Here is a 25,265-nt window from a genome sequence, read left to right as displayed (position 1 = left end):
TCAGACTACCCGTTTAAAGGAATCGAGTCTTTTGATTCGCTTGATTCATTTTTAGGATTCGAGGCTGGTGCATTTGTAAAATGCTTGGGGTTGGTCCCCTCTGATCACGTCACAAATATATCATATCATAATTCATTATTTTTATATATTTCATATTTTGATACTTCATTGTCCTGTTTCAGCAAAGAATGCACTAGAACATATTAAAGATACAGAACCAAACTAAGATGCTCTGTTACATGACCACGCGTGAAGGGGAAACCGTGCAGTTCGTTATCGGGTAATGCCTCAGATCAAATGAACGGGAATCCCGTGGGTCGTTCGCAAATCAAATAACTCATTAGCGGATCAAATGAGAGCGAGACTCAAGTGGCTCGTTTGTGACTCTGATGAATGTGAATCGTGTGACTTGTACTGAAATCAAATGAGCAAGAACCGTGCGACCGATTAGCAAATCAAAGGATCGAGAATCATGTGACTCGTTTGAAAGTCAAATGAGCGAGAATCATGTGACTCATTAGTGAATCAAATGAACGAGAATCATGTGACTCGTTAGCGAATCAAATGAATGAGAATCATGTGACTCGTTAGTAATTCGAATGAACGAGAATCATGTGACTCATTATCTAATCAAATGAACGAGAATCATGTGACTCATTAGCAAATCAAATGAACGAGAATCATGTGACTCATTAGCAAATCAAATGAACGAGAATCATGTGACTCGTTAGCGAATCAAATGAATGAGAATCATGTGACTCATTATCAAATCGAATGAACGAGAATCATGTGACTCATTAGCAAATCAAATGAACGAGAATCATGTGACTCATTAGCAAATCAAATGAACAAGAATCATGTGACTTATTAGCAAATTAAATAAATGAGAATCATGTGACTCGTTAGCGAGTTGAATGAACGAGAATCATGTGACTCCTTAGTGAATCGAATGAATGAGAATCATGTGACTTATCAGCAAATCAAATGAACGAGAATCATGTGACTCATTAACAAATCAAATGAATTAGAATCATGTGACTCGTTTGCAAATCATTTGCGAGAATCTTGTGACTCGTTCTCAGGTAATGAATGATTCAGTTAAAACTTGAAACAATTTGTGAATGCTGCATGCTCTGTGCGCTGAATGAGCTGTCAAACGTGTGAACTTTGGTGAAGTTGAAAGCAAATAACTGTTAGAAATTATAATACGATTTTTTTCAAAGTTCTGTTTTGTGTGACTAACGCGTTGAATGTACAGAGACACACACAGAGTATCATTCTAATTTTATGTTTATATATTCTGTTTAAAACAATCCCAGTAACAAAATTTAGGAAAGGAACATTGCAAACAGGGCGGCACGGTGGCGCAGTGGTAGCGCTGCTGCCTTGCAGTTAGGAGACCCGGGTTCGCTTCCCAGGTCCTCCCTGCGTGGAGTTTGCATGTTCTCCCCGTGTCTGCGTGGGTTTCCTCTGGGCACTCCGGTTTCCTCCCACTGTCCAAAGTGGATTGGCGATTCTAAATTGGCCCTAGTGTGTGCTTGGTGTGTGGGTGTGTTTGTGTGTGTCCTGCGGTGGGTTGGCACCCTGCCCTGGATTGGTTCCTGCCTTGTGCCCTGTGTTGGCTGGGATTGGCTCCAGCACACCCCCATGACCCTGTATTCGGATTCAGCGGGTTAGAAAATGGATGGATGGATGAACATTGCAAACGCTGTGGCATGGATGCCCTGTCGCCATATTGGACTGGCATGCTGAATGATTAATAACAAGTTCTCGTTCGCCGATAATGGAATGAATCATAAACCAGACCGCCGTACTTTCACCGACACTTTAAATGTTAGAATTTCATTCTAAATGAAAGAGACTGGCGGCATCATGCATGGGCTTTAACTCTTTCGTTGAGCTCCAATTTATCAATTTGTTTGTGCTCGGGAATCGACTCATATGATTCACTGAAAAGAGTCGTTGTAAAAAGAAGGAATCATTCATGCATCACCCATCAGTGATTTCGATAAGCAGGATGTCGTATTAGAGCAGTTAGACGAGTTTTGCTAGGACCAGTTACGGCTCTCGTGTCTTGAAATGATCATATTTAGAACACGGAATGAGCGGCCCGCTGCTGTCCAAGGTTCGAGGTAAGGCAGGTCTACTCGCTGGGAATGACGACGTGTGGTGTGTTGATTGGTAAGAATTTCACTGGACTCGGAACATGTGATGAGAACAGAGCTATCAACTATATAGAAACAGTTTCTACCTGGCGCCCCTTGATTCAGTCATTCTTCAGAGGGGGGTTGGGGTGGAGCCTATCACCACGTCCTTAGATGTAAGACAGGAACAGGAGATGGGACGGGGCACCAGTACACAGCTGATTCGAGCAGATTTGCCAGTCACCTGACTCACAAAGTTTAGAATGGCTCCGTAATCCAACATCGAGATGGGAATATCGGGTTCAATGAGGACCCACACAGAGCAGTTATTTTTAAGAGTGCACTCCACTTTTCCTCCAAAACCCCTGAAGATGTGCAGCTTAGGTTGACTGGTGATTCAAAATCTACCCAGTAATGAGCTGGTGTCCCACCCATTGCTGTTTCCTGGTTAATGCCCACTGCTGCCCACTGGATCCATTGAGCTTTTATCTCTTCTTAGTTATGTTTACGGTTAAAGGGAAATAGGAGATTAGCTGGGCAACACGGGGCAACTGGCAAGAATCATCTCTAGGTGGGACGCCAGTCCACTGCAGGGTACACTGGCACACAGCTAGCTTAAAATTCATGGGTTTGTGGTGTCTGAGGTTCTCAGAGACCAAACGCAGCGGGGTAACCCCCAGTATGGACATCAGGAGGCTCAGTTGTTTCACTCTTAGAAATGAAGGTTCCAAAGTGGTTCATCAGAGCGATGCCATGGGGGAACCATGCAGATGAAGGTTCTAGAAAGAGCCGCTTTTGATTCAGGTTCCATAAATAACCAGGAATAGATCCTAACAGATTTGAGAAATACCAGTGGATGCACAATTTTGTTGCATATTAAGCTCAGGTTTTCTTGATCTGTTAGTATCCTGCCTACTATACCAAACCACAGAGTTCTCTTCTGTCCACATATTTCAGGCCTGTCCAAAGCCTAAAGGACAGAATTTCATAAGCAGAGAACCCTTCCCAGAATGCAATGGTTCTTTGTCAAGTAAGGGGTCTACGAAAAACCACACAACCCACTGATGTGGCATTAAAGAACCAGGACTTTTAAGAGCGCATCTGGAGAAAAGCGAGGAAATCTGCGAGCTGCAAGTTGGCATTAATCTGAACATTGAACTTGTGCCGGTCACCGTGAGGGTGCAGCTCTAAACGCTGCACCACCTTCCCGCTAAATGTCTGTTATTGAAGAATGGCAATGCACGCTTGATATGGCAGGTAGATGGTAACCAGACCCAGGTTTGAAGTCGAAGTACCGGAGCTGTGAGGGTGGTGGCACTAATCACTACGCCACCCTACCCCACCCCCCACACACAGAGGATTTCTCTTTTTATTTCAAAGCCATATATAAAGAGTAAAGGTCAGAAAGAGCCGAGCATCCGGAAGTCTGCTCTGTTCCAGGCTGCCCTCTGCCTTTCCCTGATTTAAATGGACCCCCTTGCGATTCATGGAAGCTTTTGGCTCAGTTTGATTTTCTATATGGGCACAAGAAAAAAAAAAAAGGAAAGTGTGAGGCCTGTCAAGGCCACGGGGGTCGTCAGTACACTGCAGACAGGCCTCTGATGGAGTCCTTAGCGTTAGACGGCGATGGTGCGCAGGTGGCGATGTGGCAGTACGTTACGAGCCACGACCTGAAGCCCCCCTAGCTTGATGCCGACGTCCCCAATTGGTTGCAAAGGTGGAATCACACTGGGCAAAAGAAGCCAATGCTGAGCTCTGTGCAGGCCAGCTGTCAGTGTAGGGGGTCAGTGTGTTGACGACATCTGCTGCCCCCTACAGGAGGGCGCGCAAACTGACTGTGCCAATTCCTGTCCGCCCACCCGGGGGTCCTTAAACAGGCTGGTGTAGGATGACACTAAAGTGACGATGATAATGGAGGATTGAGGCCGCCGAGGTCACTCTCATGGGACTGGGGGGGTGGCTGAGTGGCCCCGGGGGACTCAGTTGGACTGAAAACAAGACGGTGAGACCTGAATGTCTAAACGCTGCCTTCCTCTGTTTGTATAAAAACCTCTTTAAAGCCGTGAAGCGCAACAAATAAAAAAAAAAAAAAAAGAAGAAACATAACATGCAGACACGAGTCAGGAAAATAGTCGCAGAATCTCTTTGTACAGAAAACAGAAAACTGTAAATATCAATATGGCTTTTGTGCCCCCCAGGTGGGGGCCTTGGGATTTCCACCTCGAATGATACGCACACTGCCTAGCGCTCTACGTGTGCCTATGGTATGCCTAGACGTACGGCCGACTATATACACACTGCGGGGGTGGGGGGGGTAAGGTGGCGCCCTCTCAGACGGCGTGGCACGAGGACTGCATAGTTCTTCTTTGTAATGAAATGGACGCCACCCCCACCCCTGCCTTTCCCAGTCCATGATCACAGTGACCCTGTCCTGAGTGGGCTGCGTGAGCTGCCTTAGTAGGGGGCAAACAGGATCGGGGTGTGTGCTGCCCGCAGGGGGCCGGGCGCTGGCCGGAACAAGGCTGGTCCCAGGAGTGGGGTCTGGATGAGGGTGGTGGTGGTGGTGCCCGCTGGATGGCGCAGAGTCAAGGGGCTGGCGGCCATGGTGCACAGGGCGGCCGGGCTCAGAGGGCTTGGCAGGAATCCTGGAGTCAGGGTCTTGGTGAGCTGCTTCTGCAGGGCCAGTTTGGTCTGAAAGAAGAACAAGAAGATGAAGATGAAGACGAGGGTAAGAGGATGAGGGCAAGAATTCAAGAGGACCTCGTTGAAGAAACTGAAGCAGAACATCCTGAACATTAACTCCTGCATACACGGTAATGACGTGTAACCCCATCTGGTATGGTGTTACCCATAATGCACTGGACACTGCTGTATGAACACAGGCACCGTATACAGGGAACTATACAGTCACATGTAATGCCAGCTACACAGTCATGGCTGCTGCGTTTACAGTAGTCATGTATGGCATTCAGTCACGCAGAACTTACACATGCATGTATACGATAATACACAGAGCTGTAAAATAGACACTCATGTATGTATATATACGGCAATACACAGTGCCATCGATGGTAACATACACTCCAGTATGGCAGAAAGTCACACACAACATACAGTAGTTTATAACTAAGAGTAACAAAGACGCTCTAGTGTGTAGTACACAGTCACCTGTGCAGCCTTTCATACACACTCCTATATAACACGTGTGGCTGTTTCTTATACAGGAGTGTATACCATAGTGTATGTCACATTAGTGTGTGTGTGTGGCCGTGTACTATACAGGAGTGCCTGTTACAGTTGACCGTGTACTGCACTATATTATATGTGACTATATATTATGAATAACTGTATATTACAGTGTATGTGACTGTGTGTTATGTATGAGTGTCACCATTCATTATAAGTTACTGTATATTATGATAATATACAGTAATTGATAAAAAAGAATTAACCTATAATGTATACTCCAGTAAAATATACTGTACAATCAAACACAATACACAGCAGTTTACAAGGAAGAGTGACATATACATGCACAGACAGTCAAATACACAATCATTCATAAAATATAAATATATAGTCGCAGATAATTGACACTGGTGTATGGCACACAACCACACAGTCCATACACATGCAGGTACAGTATAATACTTAGTCACATATAATATAATCACACATAACATACAAAAGTGTATAATAAAGAGTGATATATACACTCCGGTGTAGTATACAGTCAAATATATAGCCCTTTGTGGTGTATACAGTACAGTCACATACAAAACACACTGGTCTATAACGCTTAGTCACATATAATAAACACTCATGTACAGTATATAATCACACATAACATACAAAAGTGCATAATAAAGAGTGACATATACACCCACGTATACTGTAGTATACAGTCAAATATACAGCCCTTTGTGGTGTATACAGTACAGTCACATATAATACACACTCAGTGCACAGGACACAATCACACACAATACACACGTACGCAGCCCATGGCAGGCCCTCCCGTCACACACACACTAACATCACCACGTGCTGTACTGGAGTGCATAGTATGGGTGACATGTGACGACGTTGTGTATCACGAGTGACTGGAGCCGGTATGCAGGAGTGTTGATGTCCCACCTCATTATAAACTACTGGTCACTATGGTGCGTTGCTGTCATTTCTAATGAGTGACATCCAGGACCCCACAATATAATAGACAGCCACACAGGACACACACTCTGGTGCAGTTCACACACATCCACTCATTTATAACGCACGGCGCCACAGGGACCTCTGAAACTCGGCTTGCCGTCATCTTGGTGAGCAGGACTGTCGGGCCGAATGGCCTCGCCTCCTTAGACGTTTGCCAACGGTGCCGTGCAGGACGCTCGCTCATGCAAGACGTCCACTTACCCCTAACAGCTGGTTGGGGATAAAATACACTTGGGTGGAGGAATCCAAGCCCGTCATCAGTCTGATGGCACATTTCACACACACCAGCACGCAGAGCCGTCACACCTCTTCATTACAAATTGTCTACAATGGCCGCCGTCTCAAGCGCCGTATGAAGTTTTGAAAGGTCATTGTGCAAATGGCGCCTTCTCCAGACTTTGTAGCCAATTTGTAATTATGCCTGCCTAACACACACACACACAACACAACACACATCCCGATGAGTGTCGAGGCTCAGCTGACCAGTCACATGATGTACACCCACCATGGTGTCGTGTTCTCAGCGCCACATGCCAGTTTGCGACTTTCCAGTCAAGCAGACCAGCGTGGCTTTGGAGATGTGGGAGGGAAGTCCACATGGACCCGGGGAGAACATTGAAGCTGCACACAAAGCCTGGCCTTGTTCTTCTCTCTGAGGATCTCCATTTTGGAGGTGACCCAAGGGCAAGCTGTTCATGTTTTCATGAGGGAGCATCTGGATGTGACCACCAGGGATACAGAAAAGGCTTAAACACACACACACACACACACATGCACACACACACATGCAAGGAGGCTCCCATGTACGTACCTGAGAAGATAATGAGGTCAGATTATAGCGGCTGAACACCTTCTTCATGGCGGTCACTGCACTCCCGGCATAGCTGCTCCATCTTACGTTCTGCAAAACAGAGAGAAGAGAAGAACAAAGACGGGTTGGCCCTGATGGGACATGTGCAGAAATAACGGTGTGCTGTATGACCATGACGTGTCACAAAGCTGACAGGAAACGACACTCCAACAACAAGGACAACCTTCTCCAACCTGCTTAATCCAGTTCAGGGTCATGGGGGGGTTGGTTGCAGAGGAAGTGGTCCACTGCAGTCTATTAGAGTGCCCACCACACGGGGCCAATCAACCTGATGGTAGCATATTGTCCACTTTGTTCTCCCATTGTTGTGGGGTGCAGAATCTACAACTTTGTGTCAATAATTCCATTTTATTTTGCTGAAGCCAACACAGGATGAACTTAAATACAAGACACTCGCTTGGGCCGTTTCGCATCAGAGCATTCAGCTTTCCTGCATTGTGCCGGGATCAGTCACAGCGGCATCTGCTTGAACTGAGCAGCAACTCAGAAGACGCCTCAAGCAGACGGGCACCTGTGAAGAGACGGATACCAGAACTAGACTGGCATACGGCATGGGAAAGACAGGCTCTCAGAACAATAAAAACTTTACTGTTTGGGAAAACGAACCGAATCAGAGAGAGTAAAGAGTCTAAGCGCATTCATCTGGTATATTGACAGCCAGCCAATCAGAAGGCGTAATAATCATGTGTTGTGAAACCCTGCTATGGAAATTTTGTAATAAATATGCCTCGTCTGAGAGCGACGTCAGGAGAGAGGGCATCAGCCACATTCAACTGTTCTCATCTGATCATCAGCTAAAGCATTCAATGAATCTTCTTCTTCTTCTTCTTCTTCCTCTTTCTGCTGCTCCCATTAGGGTTCACCACAGTGGAGGGCAAGAGTGACGTCAGGAGAGGACAAAGTGATGTCAGGAGAGGGCGAGAGTGAAGTCAGGAGAGAGGGCACCAGCCACATGCAGCAGCTTTCATCAGATCATCAGCTAAAGCATTCAATGAATCTTCTTCTTCTTTTTCTTTCTACTGCTCCCTAGGTGTTGCCACAGTTGATCATCTTCTTCCATATCTTTCTGTCCTTGTCATCTTGTTCTGTCACCCCCATCACCTGCATGTCCTCTCTCACCACATCTATACACCTTCTCTTAGGCCTTCCTCTTCTCCTCTGACCTGGTAGATCTATCCTTAGTACCCTTAGTACCACTGCTCTGCTCTGCTGTGCCCCCTTTACAGATGGTTGCCCGGCCACACGGGGGTCTTAGTGCTGAAGAAGTAGAATTTTGATAGCTGAATTTTAACAGTTAGGGTATGCTGAATCTCCGGATGCGGTTCAGTAAGGAGCCCTAAACTTCTTAATCTTCTTCTTTTTCTTTTGGCTACTCCTGTTAGGGGTCGCCACAGCTGATCATCTTCTTCCATATCTTTCTGTTCTCATCATCTTGCTCTGTTAGCTCCCACCACCTGCATGTCCTCTCTCACCACATCCATACACCTTCTCTTAGGCTCTCCTCTGTTCCTCTTCCCTGGCAGCTCTATCCTTAGCACCCTTCTTCCAATATACCCAGCATCTCTCCTCTGCACATGTCCAGACCAATGCAATCTCACCTCTCTGACTTTGTCTCTAAACTGTCCCACCTGAGCTGACCCCCTAATGTCGTCATTTCTAATCCTGTCCATCCTCGTCACCCCCAAAGCAAATCTTAACATCTTTACCACTGCCACCTCCAACTCTGTCTCCTGTGCCACCGTCTCCAGCCCTTATGACACAGCTGGTCTCACTACCGTCCTGTAGACCTTCCCCTTCACTCTTGCTGTCACAAGTCACTCCTGACGCTCTATCGATTTCTAAATGAATGTTCATCTTTGACATCTTTAACTTTTCTAAAGACTATATATCTGTCCAGCCTTTGCTATCCACATTTCTCCACTGGTATTATTGCTGCTGCTTTGTCTTCATATCCGGAGTGATCGAGGTAATCAGGTCATTTTATTTTAGAGCACCCGGAGCAGTAAGGAAGTGACGTATGATGCTATCTGTGGACGAAGAGTGCTGTCCAGTAACGAGTAGTGTGTTAAAGTCAGACATTGACTGGTCGATAAATGGCTTGTAGCCGGGGATGTTGGGCCTTTGGGTGTCTGAGTATATTCTAGGAGGCCAAAGGTAACATTTAGGTTATGTCGCATGTTGTCGGTGCCTATCGTCACAAGCCATCGACTAAGGCAGATGGCCTGCTAGTCGTTCAGGGACCGACCAGGACTGAGGGGGTAATAAGAGAGGCAGAGGTACAAAAAAAAAAGGAAAGGTATTGTTTTATTTCACAATAGTACGTGAGGGAGTCAAGTGGGACTTACTAGAAAGGAACCTTAACAAGACTGATGCTGTCATCTCTCAATGTTATCTCCACCCTTCTCAACGCACTTGCGCCACCTGCCTGGCAGTGCCAGCAGAATAACAGGTTCGGTCTCATCCTCACCACCGCTCGTGCCCCCGAGTTACTGTCGAACACTCCATGCCGAGGGGTACCGCGGTCACTAGAGCAGGTTACTGGGACTTGCTGGAGACCGAGATGAAGCCTGTGATTCGATCCAAGATGGCGGGAATTGCTGCTGTCTGTCTCAAGGAGGTTTGGGGATTTGGTGACACTAAAATGACGCCCGTGTATGTGTGTGTGTTCACCATGATGTCTCCATTCAGGGATTTGTGTTTCCGTCTTGCACCCGATGCTCGCCAGAATGGGCACATCCCTGGATTGATGGATTTAATCACTAAACATCCTTTTCAGAGATATTGTGGCGAGGTGCCCTTGGAATTTAATGGGCGTTTCACGCAATTCATAACACAGCGAAGCCGAATGTTTACACACCGTGATGATATCTTGCACTGCCAACTGGTGGAATCTTCCAGATTTTCGTAAAGTACGCGGACAAGTATGAACAGTAAAGCGTTTGCATAGCAGTGGCGTCACGTCCTGTGAAGTACGGTGGGTATAGAAAAGAATCCCCCTCTTTGAATTTGAATTTACAGCCTTAAATAAAAACACACAAACTAATATTTTTCCAGCTTTACTTACTCAATGCAACTTATAACATCCAAGTGAAAGATTTCACAGCTACAGTTCAGAAGAGTTTTAAAACATGAGATATTGAGATGAATAAAGGATCCAAAAAAACTCAATCAGGTGCCCACCATTTCCATTGTGGTTACTGGCTTCCTCCCAGTTGTGATCAGTTGTAACGAGTGTGATTAGTGAAGCTGTTCCTGGAGCGTTCATTCCCTTGCTTGGTAGTGCAACTGACAGCAAACACCCGACTACGGGTGACAAGCCACTTTCAAAAGATCTCAAGGATAGAGTTGTGGACAGACATAAGGCAGGAGATGGGGACAAAAACATCTCAAAGGTTTATCAGTCCCAAGGTGCTCAGTGAAGTCCATCATAAAGAAGTGTTTGGTACGACTAGGACCCTCCCTGGATCCGGCCGTCCATCAAGGAGGAAACTGGTAAGAGAGGCTACCGAGAGGCCAACGGCCACTTTGAAGGAGTTACAGGATTTTATGGCAAAGAGTGGTCATTGTGTGGATGTGACTAACAATTTCACAAGCGCTCCACAATTGGGGCTTATTCAGGAGGGCCGCAAGGAAAAAGCCACTTCTCAAGAAAGGCCACATTAAGGCTCGTTTGAGCTTTGCCAGAATACACCTTGAAGATTTTGTTGCCAAGTGCAAAAAGGTCTTATGGTTTAGATGAGACCAAAATCAAACTATTTGGCCTCAATACCAAACGGGACACCAATGCAGCTCACCATCCACAACACACCACACCGACAGTAAAGCATGGAGGGGGGCAGCATCCTGTTGTCGGGGGGGCCTGGGGCTCTCATTAGGGTAGAAGGAAAAAAATCGATGAGGCAAAATCCCGTCAAACTCTTGAGGAAAACCTGCTACCCTCTGCCAGACAGTTGAAGATGGGCAGAATGTTCACCTCACAACACGACAACGACCCAAAGCACCCAGCAAAACTGACCACACAGTGGCTGAAGGAGACAAAAGTGAATGTCCTGGTGTGGCCCAGTCAGAGAGCCCAGACCTAAATCTGTGGAAAGATCTGAAGGTAGCAGCCCACCAGTGCTCACCATGCAATGTGACTGAACTTGAACAGTTAAACTGTAAAGAAGGGTGGGCAGATATGAATCAATCGAGGTGTGCAAAGCTGATAGAGAAAAATCCCAATAGACTCAAGGCTGTCATTAAAGCAAAAGGGGGTTCAACAAAATGACACTGACATTGGGGAGGATCCTTTATTAATCTCAGTAGGTCTTGTTTTTGATTTTTTAAAGTTCTTCTGAACTGTGATATCTTTCACTTGGATGTTAGAGGTTGCATTGAGTCAGTAAAGCTGGGAAGAAATATTGGTTTGTGTGTTTTCAGTTAAGCAAAAAATGGGAGTATTTCAAAGGGGGGGGGGATCTTTTCTATACCCACTGTATAAACCCGGCCTTGATCTTAAGGTGTGACGGTAGACCAACCTGGTGGCGAATCAGAGGGGTACACAGGTCAAGGGTCATACTAATCCGGTGGTCTTACGTGCAATCTGATGTGTATATGTTATTTTGTCATGAGTTATTTGTAAAGCTGCCATATGCATTTAGCTGTGCACTTGTTACAGCACTCGATGAAAGGCGCTATATAAAAATCAACAGAACGCAACTTCTTCAACGGACAATGGCGACTACCAACATTAGTTACTGGCGCATAAATCAAGTCAGTTGGATAGTTTCAGTTGCATGTTGTGAATGTCCGACTCATGCCAGGTGATCCTAAACACCTGGAAGTGCTCACCATGAAAGGCACTATAGCAGGTCAATACTAACATGACTGGCACCCCATCCAGGGCTGCTGTTTGCCCAGTGCCTCATCGTGCCCAGATAGGCACCACCTCCGATTCCCTGAACTGGACAAGCACGTCACAAGACGGTTGGATATGACAAAGACCATAAAGGGACCGGCAGGCCCACCCACAGGTGCCCACATCTGAGTGACTCACAGCGAGGACGGTGCTCTGCTGGCTCTTGTTGTACGGACTGTACTTGGGCTTCGGAGGTTTCCCAGCAAGTCTGTCCTTGTGCCTTCTGCTGTTCATGTGCTGCAAGAAAAACACAAAAAGACAAAAGAAAAAAAAAACAAAATGAGGAGTCAACACGGCAGTGGAAAGCGTAAAAAAAAAAAAAAGACCCTGAGGGCCTCAAGGGGGTCGGGACCACCAGATTAGATGCCCTAATCCACTCTGAGCGCCCGTCTCCATCCCACATGTTTGAAATTGGCATGTGCTGAGACAGCCTGGCACTACCCTGGCAACACTGATGACTTTAATCAGCCGCCGTCATTCTCAGTGGATGAGCTTCAATGCGATTAAAGACCACCGAAGCCTGCAGTCTCACGAAAGAAACGTCTAAATGGAGAAGGACTGGCCGACCGAGAAACAAGTGGGGGGAAAATCAAAATAATGACAAGATGATGAGTACATCGAGCAAGAGGTGAGGACGAGCAGCCTCTGAGTGGCAGAAAGAAAGAAAGAAAGGCACTATATAACATAAATAGACAAGGAAGGCAAGAAAGTGAAATGCATTATACAACAAATGAATAAATAAAACATGAAAGTTACTATACAATTGATATATTTGAAAGGCACTATATAGTAGACAGATAGACTGATTGGCATGAAAGGCAATATGTAATGGAGTTAGAGACTTGAGAGGCACTATATAAGAGATAAATAGTAAATGCATTATACAACAAATAAATAAACATGAAAGCTACTGTATAATTGTCAGATTTGAAAGGCACTATATAGTAGACAGACAGACAGAGAGACAGATAGATAGGTATGAAGGAAAATATATAATAGACTTATAGACTTGAAAGACACTATATAACAGACAAATGTATATTAAATGTACTGTATTATACAACAGATAGATAAACATGAAATGTACTATATAATAGATAGATAGATAGATAGATAGATAGATAGATAGATAGATATGAAAGGCACTATATAATAGATCGATAGATAGATAGATAGATAGATAGATAGATAGATAGATATGAAAGGCACTATATAATAGATCGATAGATAGATAGATAGATAGATAGATAGATAGATAGATAGATAGATAGATAGATAGATAGATAGATAGATAGACATTATAGAACAGACTAGCTGTTTAAGCCCGTGCAGTGAAAAGCCTGGGCTCCTAGAAGCCACAGATTCAGGCACTTCAATAAATCAATCACATCAGTTGTCTATCAATGGCTAAGTGAGTTTCTCTTTTCTTGGTGGTTTCACTTTGGTGACAGAGTCACTTTCTTTGAGCTTTATGCTGTAGCCTTGCACTTCTGGGCCAGACACACAGGCACACAGCTCCACACATAGACGTTTATATATAAGACTAGCTGATTACCCAGTGGCTTCGCTCACTGAGTGCAAGGGAAAAAAAATAAAATGTAGTATATAAATTATTAAACAATAAAACATTAACATGTAAGAAGTAAAGATACATTGAGCAGTACTGGAGTGCTTTCGGGTAAAGTACATTTTAAAGGTGCTACAGGTAAGTAGCACTAACAGCAGCTTAAATGTATTTGGATCATCTCTCTCGGTAGCTGATCCCCTGTGAGAGGCACTACACGACGGCTGTGGTATAGAAATTACATTTTCTATGCGATCCTGCAAATTTCTGCCTGACAACCTTGCACTACGTGCCTGTGATTTAAGAGAAAAATTATTCTGAGAAATGTGGACGCTGCCCTTCTGTGCTTAATGGGCAGAAGGTCCAAACAATTCCCAAGTCCAAAACTTAACATGAAGAGGTCGGTACATCTTCTTAGATGTAAACCCTCCATCTTCTTAAAAGAATTCATCACAAAAGCAACCTTAAATGTGGCGGGTTTTAGTGACCCGAACTCACCTTATGGGACAGTAAGTAGTTGTGCAGCACAATTTACAAAGAGACTTTTGCTTTGATGGCGCCAATGACACTCATTCGCAAAGATTTCCACTCTCCCAGGAGCCGACAGGGCACTCGAAGTGTCACAAGCGGTGCAAGAAGAGAGGACGCCGCCCGAAACTGCGAAGCTCTCGACCCAGCGGAAAGTGATAAGTTCCTGTATTATAATATGTTCTGTGGTCATACGTAATGTCCGTTTTGCGTGGTCATACGTAATTCCCGTTTCAAACGCGAAAAGAATTTTATATATATAGATATACAGACAGACATAAAAGGCACTATATAATAGGTTGACAGAGAGGAACAGGAGGCACTACATTATAGATAGATAGCTAGATAGATACATAGAATTGAAAGGCACAATATAAGAGATAGACAGATAATGAAAGACACATGAAAGGCACTATATAATGGAGAGACATGAACATCACTATATAACAGGTACACAGACAGGCATGGAAGGCACTCTATAATACAGTAGATAGGTAGACTAGGACAGACAGACGCCCTTCTACGGTGGTCTCTTGTCTGCCCCCCTCGCCCGTACCTGCTTCAGCTGGGTGTCTGAGTTGACATAGATCGCGCACACCTCACAATGGAAGGCCTTGCTCTGGACTCCCATGCTGCCCTTATTTCCTATCCGCTTGGTCTTGCAGAGTGACCGTGACGAGGGGACTTTACTCCTCCTCCTTGGCTGGCTGGTCTGTCCTTCCAGCATGGATTTGTGTTTGGCTCCTGCATGAAAGAAGAAGAGAAGGGGGTCAAAGGGAGACGTCAGTGTAGGGCATGTGAGGCCTCTTCAGATTGGAGTCAAGCATGGTGGAGACTTCACAGGGCACAGAGAAGACCTGAACTTTAATGAACATTAGATCATGATGGGCATCAGGTGTCCAGTAGAAAGCCACTTCTCAGAAGAACTCCCAACAACTTGTAACCCCCCAATAAAACCTGCAGACATGTTGATGAGCCCATGAAAGTAGGGGCTTCACTGGACTATAAATGAAATGTGCCGTCTGCCTTGGACGTTCTCCCACATTTTTCTTATACCATGCTGAATCCCACTGGGGGTAATTTGGCTTTTTTGACGTTGAGGTGTTGTTTGTGTTAAAGACTTTCACTTTCCATTCGTTCTTACGATTTTGGATTACATGGTGGGCTTTGGTGTGACTTACGGTTTTGCCCCAGCATGCTTATTCACTACCACTCTGGTCTCATCCATCTCTTGATCCTTTGATTATTTCCTTATCTACCGCACTCAACTCAGGCAAGACCACTTGCACCCTGGTCTACTATCGCTTCCCGGACCCCTCAGCCCCTCAGTACCGGTGTTATGAGCCTCCAGCTGCGACACCGAGTTGACCGTCACTTTACAGACGGGGCAGTGCAGGTGCTGCTTGCTCTTCTTGCTGCTGCCATTGTCACCCTCTCCAGATGGTACAGTCCCCCGCCTGGCATCTGTGGGGCCCATCTCACAGCCTGGGTCCAAACGAGACATGGCGCTGCCCTCGGAGATGCTTTCTGACAGATGAGAGTTTGGAGAAATGAGAGGAGATGAGCTGACGGTCAACTCCAATGAGGGGAGTTCTGGGCCTGGAGAGAGGTCCGGCATGCTGCTCTCACGATCCTCCTGTTTTCCTTCTACTGAAGCACTCTGAGAAGCTGGAGAACATGGAGAGAAGAAGGACATAGAAGAAGGGTCATCAGGCGGGGTATTAGCTCTGTCATGTCAGAACGATCAGAATCTGTACGGGCTCCGAACTCCACAGCAGCAAGGACGAGGAAGGAGGACCCATCTGAGAGGTACAAAAGGGCCTCAAGTGTGAATGGGGATGTGGCCGACCATAAAGGGGTCCTACATAAGGGGGTACGAACCATTTTAAAGTTGTGTGTCTTCACATTTGAAAGTACGGCACAGCAGGAATTATAAAGGACAAAGTAACAATAACATGATAACACAATAATAACTCGATCATCATCAGGCCTCATGTCCCGCCCCACTCTTGGCCACGCCCCTGAATATAATGATTATCATAATATCTTATGCCCAACTCTACTCTTGGCCACACCCTTGAATTACACTTGATCATGATCATATCCCGCCCCACAATTGACACGCCCCTTCAATCACTGTTGATTGTTTTCATGCCTCATGTCCTGCCCCTTTCTTGGTAGGAATCACATTTGATTTTCATCATTCCTTATTTCACACCCCACAATTGACCATGCCCTTTACGTTACTCTTGATTGTTGTCCTGCCTGATGTCCACACCATTCTTGGCCACGCCCCTGAAAATAATGATTGTCATCATGTCTTATGCCCAGCCCCACTCTTGGCCACGCCCCTGAATCTCACTTGATCATCATCAAGTCACATGTCCTGCCTCACTCTTGGCCACACCCCTTAATATAATGATCGTCATGATGTCTCGTGGCCCCACTCTTGGCCATGCTGCTTCATGTTATTTTAGGGACTCACCCTAAAAGACCTCATCGACGTGTAGTTTTGCCTTATGTAATCCTGATCCTGTCTGATCTCAGTGGCCTGCAGCTTGATGATATTTAGGGCTCACCCTGACTGATTTCAGTCACCTACTGTCTATCTTTGCCTTATGTAATCCTGATCCTTCCTGATCTCCATGGCTTACAAGTCCACCTCACTTAGTGCTGATCCTCGCTGACATTGCTGGCCTGCTGTTTCATGTTATTTTTGGGTCTCACCCTGACAGATCTCATTGGCTTACAACCTCCCCTGTCCTGGTCCTCCATGATCTAAATGTCCTGCTACTTCACATTAATTAGGGCTCTCCCTGAGAGAACTCATTGGTCTGCTGCTTCACCCCTATTTAGCCCTGATCCTCCCTGATCTCAGTGGTCTACAAGTCCAGCTCATTTAGTTGTGGTCCTGACAGGTCACAGAGATTTACAGCCTTATCTCATTTAGTGCTGATCCTGAGAGACATGTCATTGGCCTGTGGCTTCACCTTATCTAATCCTGATCCTCCCTGATATTGCTGGCCTGCTCCTTCATGTTATTTTAGGGTCTCACCCTGATAGATCTCATCAGCATGGAGCTCTGCCTTATCTAGTCCCGGTCCTGACAGATCTCACTGATCAGCTTCACCTTATTTAGTGCTGATCCTGATAGATCGTAGTGGCCTGTAGCTTCATGATATTTAGGGCTCGCCCTGACAGATCTCAGTCACTTACTGTCTATCTTTGCCTTGTGTAATCCTGGTCCTCCCTGATCTCAGTGGTCTACAAGTCCAGCTCATTTAGTTCTGGTCCTGACAGGTCACAGAGATTTACAGCCTTATCTCATTTAATGCTGATCCTGAGAGACATGTCATTGGCCTGTGGCTTCACCTTATCTAATCCTGATCCTCCCTGATATTGCTGGCCTGCTCCTTCATGTTATTTTAGGGTCTCACCCTGATAGATCTCATCAGCTTGGAGCTTCGCCTTATCTAGTCCTGATCCTGATGGATCTCACTGTCCTTAAACCTTCACCTCTTTATAGTGCTGACCCTGTTAGACCTCAACTGGCCTGCAGGCTTTCCTGATTTTAATCCTCAAGCCTGTCAGATAACTGTGGCCATTAACTTCAGCACATTCAAGTGCCCCCCCTCCCCCTTCAGCAGTTTAATTTTCACAACAGGGGGCACAGTAGACTTTATGAACAGCCTGCCTAATGTGCCACCTTTTCTCAGTTAGCAGAAAAGTGCCAGGCAGAGGGACAAACCTGCCGCAGCCTCGTGCTCCTCTTAGATTTCCAGCTCATTATGACCCCAGACCAGCAGGCACAAAACAGTGAAGGGAACAAAGCAGGCTGATGTCACAAGGTGCCCACTCAGTTCCTTATCGCATCAGCACACTCCGTCGTCAGATGCCAGGCTTTGCCCGCTCGTCCGCATTTCACATTCACATCAGACTAATTGAGTAAAGATTGTGCCTGAGTATAAAATGACGACGCCATTCACAATGATCTGCAAAACACCCAATGGACGCCTCCTGCCGCTCGCTGGTTTGCCTCTGAGTGCTGCGTCCTTATCTATCGCCCTGCGTCACACCAGCCCACCTCTTTCTGTCCCCGCTTGGCTGCCTCGCTCTGTCATTCTCTCAGATTCCCCGCCACCCCTTCATCTTTAAAAAGGATCCCCTGACAGACCTGCAGATTAGCTTTTTTAACGAGAACGCTTTGTTCGCCTTCTTCCTGGGGTTCTGCTGCCCACTTGTGCCTCCCACGTCTCTGCAGGTCCACTCTGAACGAACCAACAAAACAGCTGGGACCCCCTCGGACTCAACAGCAGATTGTCGGACTCTTCATGGGCTGGCAGAACGTCAGACGTGGCGCCTTGACCGGCCCTGAAGCACAGAGGATGGTCATTCGCTATGCTGGCTCTCAGTGACCCTCACAGATGGAAAGCAGCTGAAGAAGGCGCTATATGGAGCAGGATTTGTGACGTTTTAATCCTGGACCAAATTAGCGGCCACTTTTATTTTTGTGTTTTTAATTTCCAAGTATCTACTGGGGCACTTTAATATTTACCACCTTGGTCCAAGCAGTGCCAATTGAAGCCCATGTGGAGTCCTCTGGGAATCCATTAGTGTCCACAGTTACCAAAATGGCTCCCCTTGGAGTCGATAGTCTGGGCATATGGGAGGGGGGGCTTTTAGGTCATGAGCATCATAGACCACCAGGCAAATCTGAGCACTGGGGCCCCTGTTTTGATAGCAAAATAGAAACATACATAGGCATCAGGGCGGCACGGTGGCGCAGTGGTAGCGCTGCTGCCTCGCAGTTAGGAGGCCCGGGTTCACTTCCCGGGTCCTCCCTGCATGGAGTTTGCATTTTCTCCCCATGTCTGCGTGGGTTTCCTCCCACAGTCCAAAGACATTCAGGTTAGGTGGATTGGTGACCCTAAATTGTCCCTAGTGTGTGAGTGTGGCTGTGTGTGTCCTGCGGTTGGTTGGCGCCCTGCCCGGGATTGGTTCCTGCCTTGCACCCTGTGTTGGCTGGGATTGGCTCCAGCAGACCCCCGTGACCTTGAGTTCGGATTCAACGGGTTGGAAAATGGATGGATGGACATAGGCATCAGAAAAAAATGTGGGCCCCTATACTTGTGGGGAACTGCCCAGCGTGCCCATGCGTCAAGACGGCCTTGCCCCTCGTTATTCATTTGCTCATCCACGGTGGGGCTGTTGGATGGTGGTCCGGTGCTCACGGCCCTTGGGTGTACATAGCATGGTCAGGTGTTTGGATTATGGAGCAGATGCCGCTTGAGTTATAGAAACGCAGGCCCCTTAACTTTTCATACTTTGGTGTCAGCAGTGGGATAAACACAAGATGTACACTGCAGCTTAGGAAAGGGACCTAAAATAGACTTGCCGGGATCTTCGGATTTTTCAAGGCTGACATCCGCAATCCGGAATGCCGTTTGCCAGCATCGGTATGGAATGGGTGACGGCTGAGGGTGTGCCTCCTCTGCAGATCCGCCACTGCTTGTCTATCTGCTAAGGTCCATGGAGTGAATGAATAAACGAGTGACTAGCATGGGGCAGCCATTTTGGGTGTTTTATAGCCTCTCCTTGTCTGGTGTCACAGTGAAGAGGTTCAAAGTGCAAGAGAGTGAGAGATTACACACTGTTGAAAAAAGCACTTCAGAAAGTGCCACTGGGGGGTGACGCTCTCAATAATATTTATCCAGCTGGAGATGACTGGGAGAGAAAAAAAATAACGGAATGAAATGGAGAAGAATAAATCCAGTAAATTACCCGGCGAGGTGGATCGGGAGGTCGATATGTCAAGTGGCTAAATAAGAGAGCCGTCGCCGCACTTTGATGGGATTCTGTGCAGCCGCTGGCCTAAGAGGTGTCACTGAGTGATGGCTAATTGACACGACGGTGACAAGGCGCTATGTTTTAGGGTGTCGCCTTGAGAAGAGAGTAAATGATGATGCAAGTGAGCAAAGTGCCATTATCCGTCGCGCTCCGCATCCAAACCATAAAGACGGTAATGGAAGTGGTGCTCGAGAGGCGCAGAGTTAATTAAAGCCAGGCGGCAGGGCGTCAAAGGTGGTTGGGCTTAACCCTTTATGGGCCTGTGCCAGACTGGATTGTTCAGAGAGTGAGAGGGTGCTGCCTGACTGGGGTGGGCACGTTCCCCATGTGCCTGGTTTATGTCTCGCAACCCAAATATGTGCGTCGGTAGAGAAGAGTATAATCGGTAGTGCCAACTAAATTGAGTAAAACTGGTAATATCTGGCATATATGGTGGCAATGTTTTTTGTAAAATATGTTTGAGCTGTCATTTTTTTTAATACATGGCTGCAATGCTGTCCACTGTGCCACCTTGCCACCCCACCTGCTTGTCAATCAAACTTAGTTTCAAAACAGTGTTTCATTAGGATTTCTGAGTCCAGGCCTACACTAACATCCACAGGGGTGACAAATATTGCAAATCATCCTTCACATTATATAGCGTCTTTCACAGTAACCCCCCCTCCCCCCCTTTACCAAGTAAACAACACAGTGAGTGTACGATCCTGGTGGAGGCGACTTTGTACTCACTCAGCTTCTCCTCCTCTTCCTCCTCCTGTGAACTCGTCTCCATTAAGGCGGGCGGGGGGTCTCTCCTGCGCCCCTTCTCCGCTTCTCGCTCCCGGTCTCGCCCCCGACCTGCGGAGGTGCCTGCGTTTGGATTTCTCTGCTTGTTCTTGTGCACCTCCATGGCTTTGAGTTTGCGAGCGTGTTTGTGGCCCTTGTAGTGCGCCTCCGCTTGGTTCTGCAGAAGAAAGAAGACAAGACAGAGAGACGGAGGACATGCGTCAGAGCTCAGCAGATGACTGGGAGAAATGGGGGCTGGTGGGAGATGGAAAAACCTTTCATCCGGTCGCGCTAGTGGGGTAGGCAAGGCAACAGGTAAGCAATACCCCACAAAATGGCATTTGAAATGTTATAAATAAACGTTAATAACTATAATGACAAAAGAAATCTGGAGTTCAACTTGGAGTCCTCAAGGAAGAAAACCTAAACTGAGCTCAAAAACATATTAAAAAAGCAACAGAAACTGAATATGAAATTAAACCTGAAAGTGTCACCTAACAGTAATAAACAGCTTAGAAGTCTCACTAATTACCTCTTCAGGGGTGCAGGTAAGCATTAACTCATTGGACAGGGGGTGTGGCCTGCCAATTACATTTGGAAGTGGCGTGACCCGTCGAACACATTGGGCGTGGTATTTCTACAACATCAGGGGAAGGGGTGTGGCTCACCAAATCACGGGGAAAGGGGTGTGGCCTGCTGAACACATTTGGTGTGGTATTTCTAAAACATCAGGGGAAGGGGTGTGGCTCACCCAAACACGGGGAAAGGGGTGTGGCCTGCCAAACACATTGGGTGTTGTATTTCTAACACATCAGAAGAAGGGGTGTGGCCCACAAAACATACTGAGGAAGGGGTGTGGCTTGCTGAACACATTGGGCGTGGTCTATCTGGCACTTCAATGAGGGTTGTGACCTATCAATTACTTTGGTAAAGGGGCGTGAAAATTAATATAAAATGAAACCAGTAGAGAAGTCTCACTAATTACCTCTTCTGGGGTGGAGTTAAGTACTAACTTATTGGATGGGGGGGTGTGACCTGCCAATCACATTTGGAAGGGCGTTGCCTGTCAAACACACTGGGTGTGGCCCACAAAACACACTGAGGAAGGGGCATGGTCTGTCTATAAATCGAAGAGGGGTGTGACCTATCAATTACTTCGGTAAAGGGGGTGTGAAAATGAACATAAATTGAAACCAGAAAGTGTCTCTTAATAGTAATAAACAGTAGAGAAGTCTCACTAATTACTTCTTCAGGAGGTAAGCAGGGGGTGTGGCCTGCCAAACACATTCGGAAAGGGCGTGGCCCCTCAGACACATCAGGAGAAGGGGTGTGGCCAACAAAACACACTGAGGAAAGGGCATAGTCTGTCTGACACTTTGATGAGGGGTGTGACCTATCAATTACTTTGTTAAAGGGGGTGTGGCACGTCAGTTCCACTCAGGGAACAGCGCATGACCTGCTTCAGTGGGAGGAGTCTAAACACCACATCAAGGCTGAGCTCCCTGCTGCGTTCTTCATTTAGAATGCACTTGGTGAGATGTGTGTGGGTACCTGAGGATGGGCTTATGGTGGACATCAAACTCTTGGCTTCCTAAAGGTCACAGTGATGCCTTAAACATTATTTTCTCATGAGGACACTGCCAATTACTGCCCTGTCGTGTATTTCATGTACATATCTAATAGGTCCTGTGCAAATTAAAGGTCAGTTAGCATTAAGATGTTTCGTTTGTGGCCAACTGGCTCAGGTCATCACAAGTCGGCGTCTAATATAATGAGGGCTCACGTCAGCACAATCACAACCCGTCTGGTGGAGAATTCGGCCAGGATCAGAATCGCTCCATGCCTCACAAGGCCTCCTGGGTCTGAGTCACCACACTTCTTGTTCAGCAGCGGATGGCAGGGAGTGAAGCTGCCTACCTTTAGCAATCAGTTCTACTTTTCTGGTTTCACAGGCGCCTCCAAGGGGTGCAACGTGGCAGTCGAAAATCAGAAAGTGATGCTCCTGGCTTTTTCAGTTAATTAAGTGTCACGGCCATTTTGATCTTTCCACAAAGGCTGGGATTAGACAAGTTATTAGAAGCAGAGCGAGGCAGATGGGAACGGGAAGAGAAGTCAGAGTGGAAACCATGGAGATCAAAGGTAAATGAAGGGAATGGTGAATTGAGAGGTGACTGTGCCACTTGCAATGAGGTCATCAGTGGAGTCCTCTTTCGGATTTATAACAATTACACAGATTCCGGGGAAATTAGTAAACTTGGGATACTAAAGTTGGAGGAACAGTAGAAAGGGACGAGGAAGCAAAAAGAATACAAGAAGACCGTGGTGGACAAGCTTCAGAGCTGAGCTACACACTTGGAAAACAGTTTCCCTTACCTGCTTTGTAAGTCGCTGCGTGTCTGCTAAGCAAATGAATGTAAATGAGTGTTGATGTAGGAAAGTGCAAAGTGATACACGCGGGCCAAAGCAACGACAATCAGAAATACAAGATGGGGGATGCTGAGCTACAGGAAGCAAGCGCAGGAAAGGCTGTGGAGGTTTATGTCGACACAATGTTCTCACCGTCTAAGCCATCATTTCTGGTGCCCCCCTGGCAAATTGAGAATGGAAGTCAGAGTTGGCGAATCGTCAGCGTGGTGAATGGTAGTGGAGGGAGCGTGTTAGTCGGAGCAGTGACCCACTACAAGGAAAACAGCTTGCAACCTACCATGATTGACTTTGCGACCCACCATGATCCAATACTGTTATAAACAAAATCAACTCACGACCCACCATGACCAACTTTGTGACCCACCGTGATTCAATACCATTATAAACAAAGGCAATTCATGAGACCCACCACGGCCCACCGTGATCCACTACCATTATAAACAAAATCAACTCACGACCCACCATGACCAACTTTGTGACCCACCGTGATTCAATACCATTATAAACAAAGGCAATTCATGAGACCCACCACAGCCAAAACCTCACCACGGTCACACTCCCCTCGTTCATATCCTCTACCACTCTCGCGTACTTCTCTGCCACTCCCGACTTCCTCATACAATACCACAGCTCCTCTCCAGGTCCACAAAGACACAAAGCAACTAATTCTGGCCTTCTCTCTACTTCTCCATCAACACCCCCAGAGCAAACATCACATCTGTGATGCTCTATCTTGGCATGAAGAAAAGTAGCCATTATATTGTACTATGTATTAAGACATAAGAGTTAGGATTAAAAAGACATGCCAACATATTTTTTATCACCCTGTATAAGCCACAGAGACCACCAGTATCTCTCAAGTTAAAGTCTGGACGTGCAGGAGAGTTCAGGAGAGATGGGGCCCTTGATAAGAAGGGGAAGGAAAACTCTTGGGTTGTAAATAATGGGTGGGCGCTGGGAAGGAAGGGGGTGGGGTGGGGGTGCAGGTAGGGGCTTGTCAGACAGATATGATGGACAGCGAAGAGTTTGACACCCACCGAGCCGAGAGATAATGGCAGATTGATTAGGGGCAGGACTTGAGCAATGGAATGCTAGCAGTCAGATGAGAAAGAATAAAGGGTTAAATGGTAAGAAGTGTAAATCAAAGTAAAAGGTGCCCATTACGGGGGGCTCATTGTTCCATGTTATGTGAGTCTGTATGTGCGTCACACAATCAAGCTTAACTCTGCCGTCTGTTCTGAAGTCTCCGAGTGCCTTCATTGGGCTCCCCTGCCAGGTCAGCCTTCTTCAACAACACCCACCCAATCCCGTGGGGTCCAAGTGCGATGTGAAAATAATAACAGCGCTTCTCCGGGTGAAGTAAAATTCTAGAACACATCCGGTTTGCCAACTGAGGTGTTACTGGATGGGTATCAGGGAGTTTAATCCCATCGATGCGGATCTCTCCAGCCTGAGCCCTGAGCGGGGAGAGGTGAGAAGAAGAGAGGAGGACAAGAGCAGAAAGTGGGCTCCCTAGCAGCCCCTTTGAGTCCCACCCACCCAGTTGGTCCTCACATGAGGCATTGCCAAGTTAAAAATAAAACCCAAGAAATCTGGTGGGCTTCCAGCAGCTTCTAAGAAAACAAAAAAAAAAAAGCTTCCTTTTGTTTTCAATTAAAAAAAACAAAACAAAACAAAAGACAAACAAAGGCGCGCGTCGCCTCAGGCCGCTCTCTTATTTTAAATTAATTACAATCACGTTCTGACGAGATGGACGGTCACAAAGAGCCGGTGTCGTCCCTGCGGATACGGTGCTGGATAGGAGGACGAGGCGGCGGCGGTGGCGGGATTTAACGAGAGGAGCCACAATGCGTCTCTGATGTCAATTCTGAAGGGATATGTCTTCGTTTATCGAGACACCAGTTGAGCAAATACAATTTGCATTGCGCCTCGCGAATAATGCCAAGACGGGCGCCGGCTGCAGGCTGCCGGCGCCTGATAAGCGGAGCGACACGCGGAGAGGACTTTACG

General features: G+C 46.6%; 1 protein-coding gene across 6 annotated transcripts in view; it reads right to left on the bottom strand.

Moving 5' to 3' along the window:
* Window positions 1–2,288: 2,288 nt before the first annotated feature.
* znf385c (zinc finger protein 385C) overlaps window positions 2,289–25,265 on the bottom strand; it is a 311,149-nt gene continuing 288,172 nt past the window's right edge. For 5 of the 6 annotated variants that reach the window (XM_039739851.1, XM_039739852.1, XM_039739854.1 and 2 more), the window contains 6 exons: window positions 20,793–21,006; window positions 15,549–15,884; window positions 14,773–14,960; window positions 12,263–12,361; window positions 7,168–7,257; window positions 2,289–4,835 (listed from right to left, as the gene is read on the bottom strand). In XM_039739851.1, the coding sequence (XP_039595785.1) occupies window positions 4,599–4,835; window positions 7,168–7,257; window positions 12,263–12,361; window positions 14,773–14,960; window positions 15,549–15,884; window positions 20,793–21,006 (1,164 nt within the window). In that variant the 3' untranslated portion in view covers window positions 2,289–4,598. The remainder of the gene's footprint in view (window positions 4,836–7,167; window positions 7,258–12,262; window positions 12,362–14,772; window positions 14,961–15,548; window positions 15,885–20,792; window positions 21,007–25,265) is intronic. The other variant, XM_039739856.1, reaches the window with a different exon arrangement.

The sequence above is a fragment of the Polypterus senegalus genome, chromosome 17, assembly GCF_016835505.1.
Source record: "Polypterus senegalus isolate Bchr_013 chromosome 17, ASM1683550v1, whole genome shotgun sequence".
In the NCBI taxonomy this organism is placed as follows: Eukaryota; Metazoa; Chordata; class Cladistia; order Polypteriformes; family Polypteridae; genus Polypterus; species Polypterus senegalus.
The sequence above is the reverse complement of the archived record's forward strand: the minus strand, read 5'-3'. Positions and strand labels throughout refer to the sequence as shown.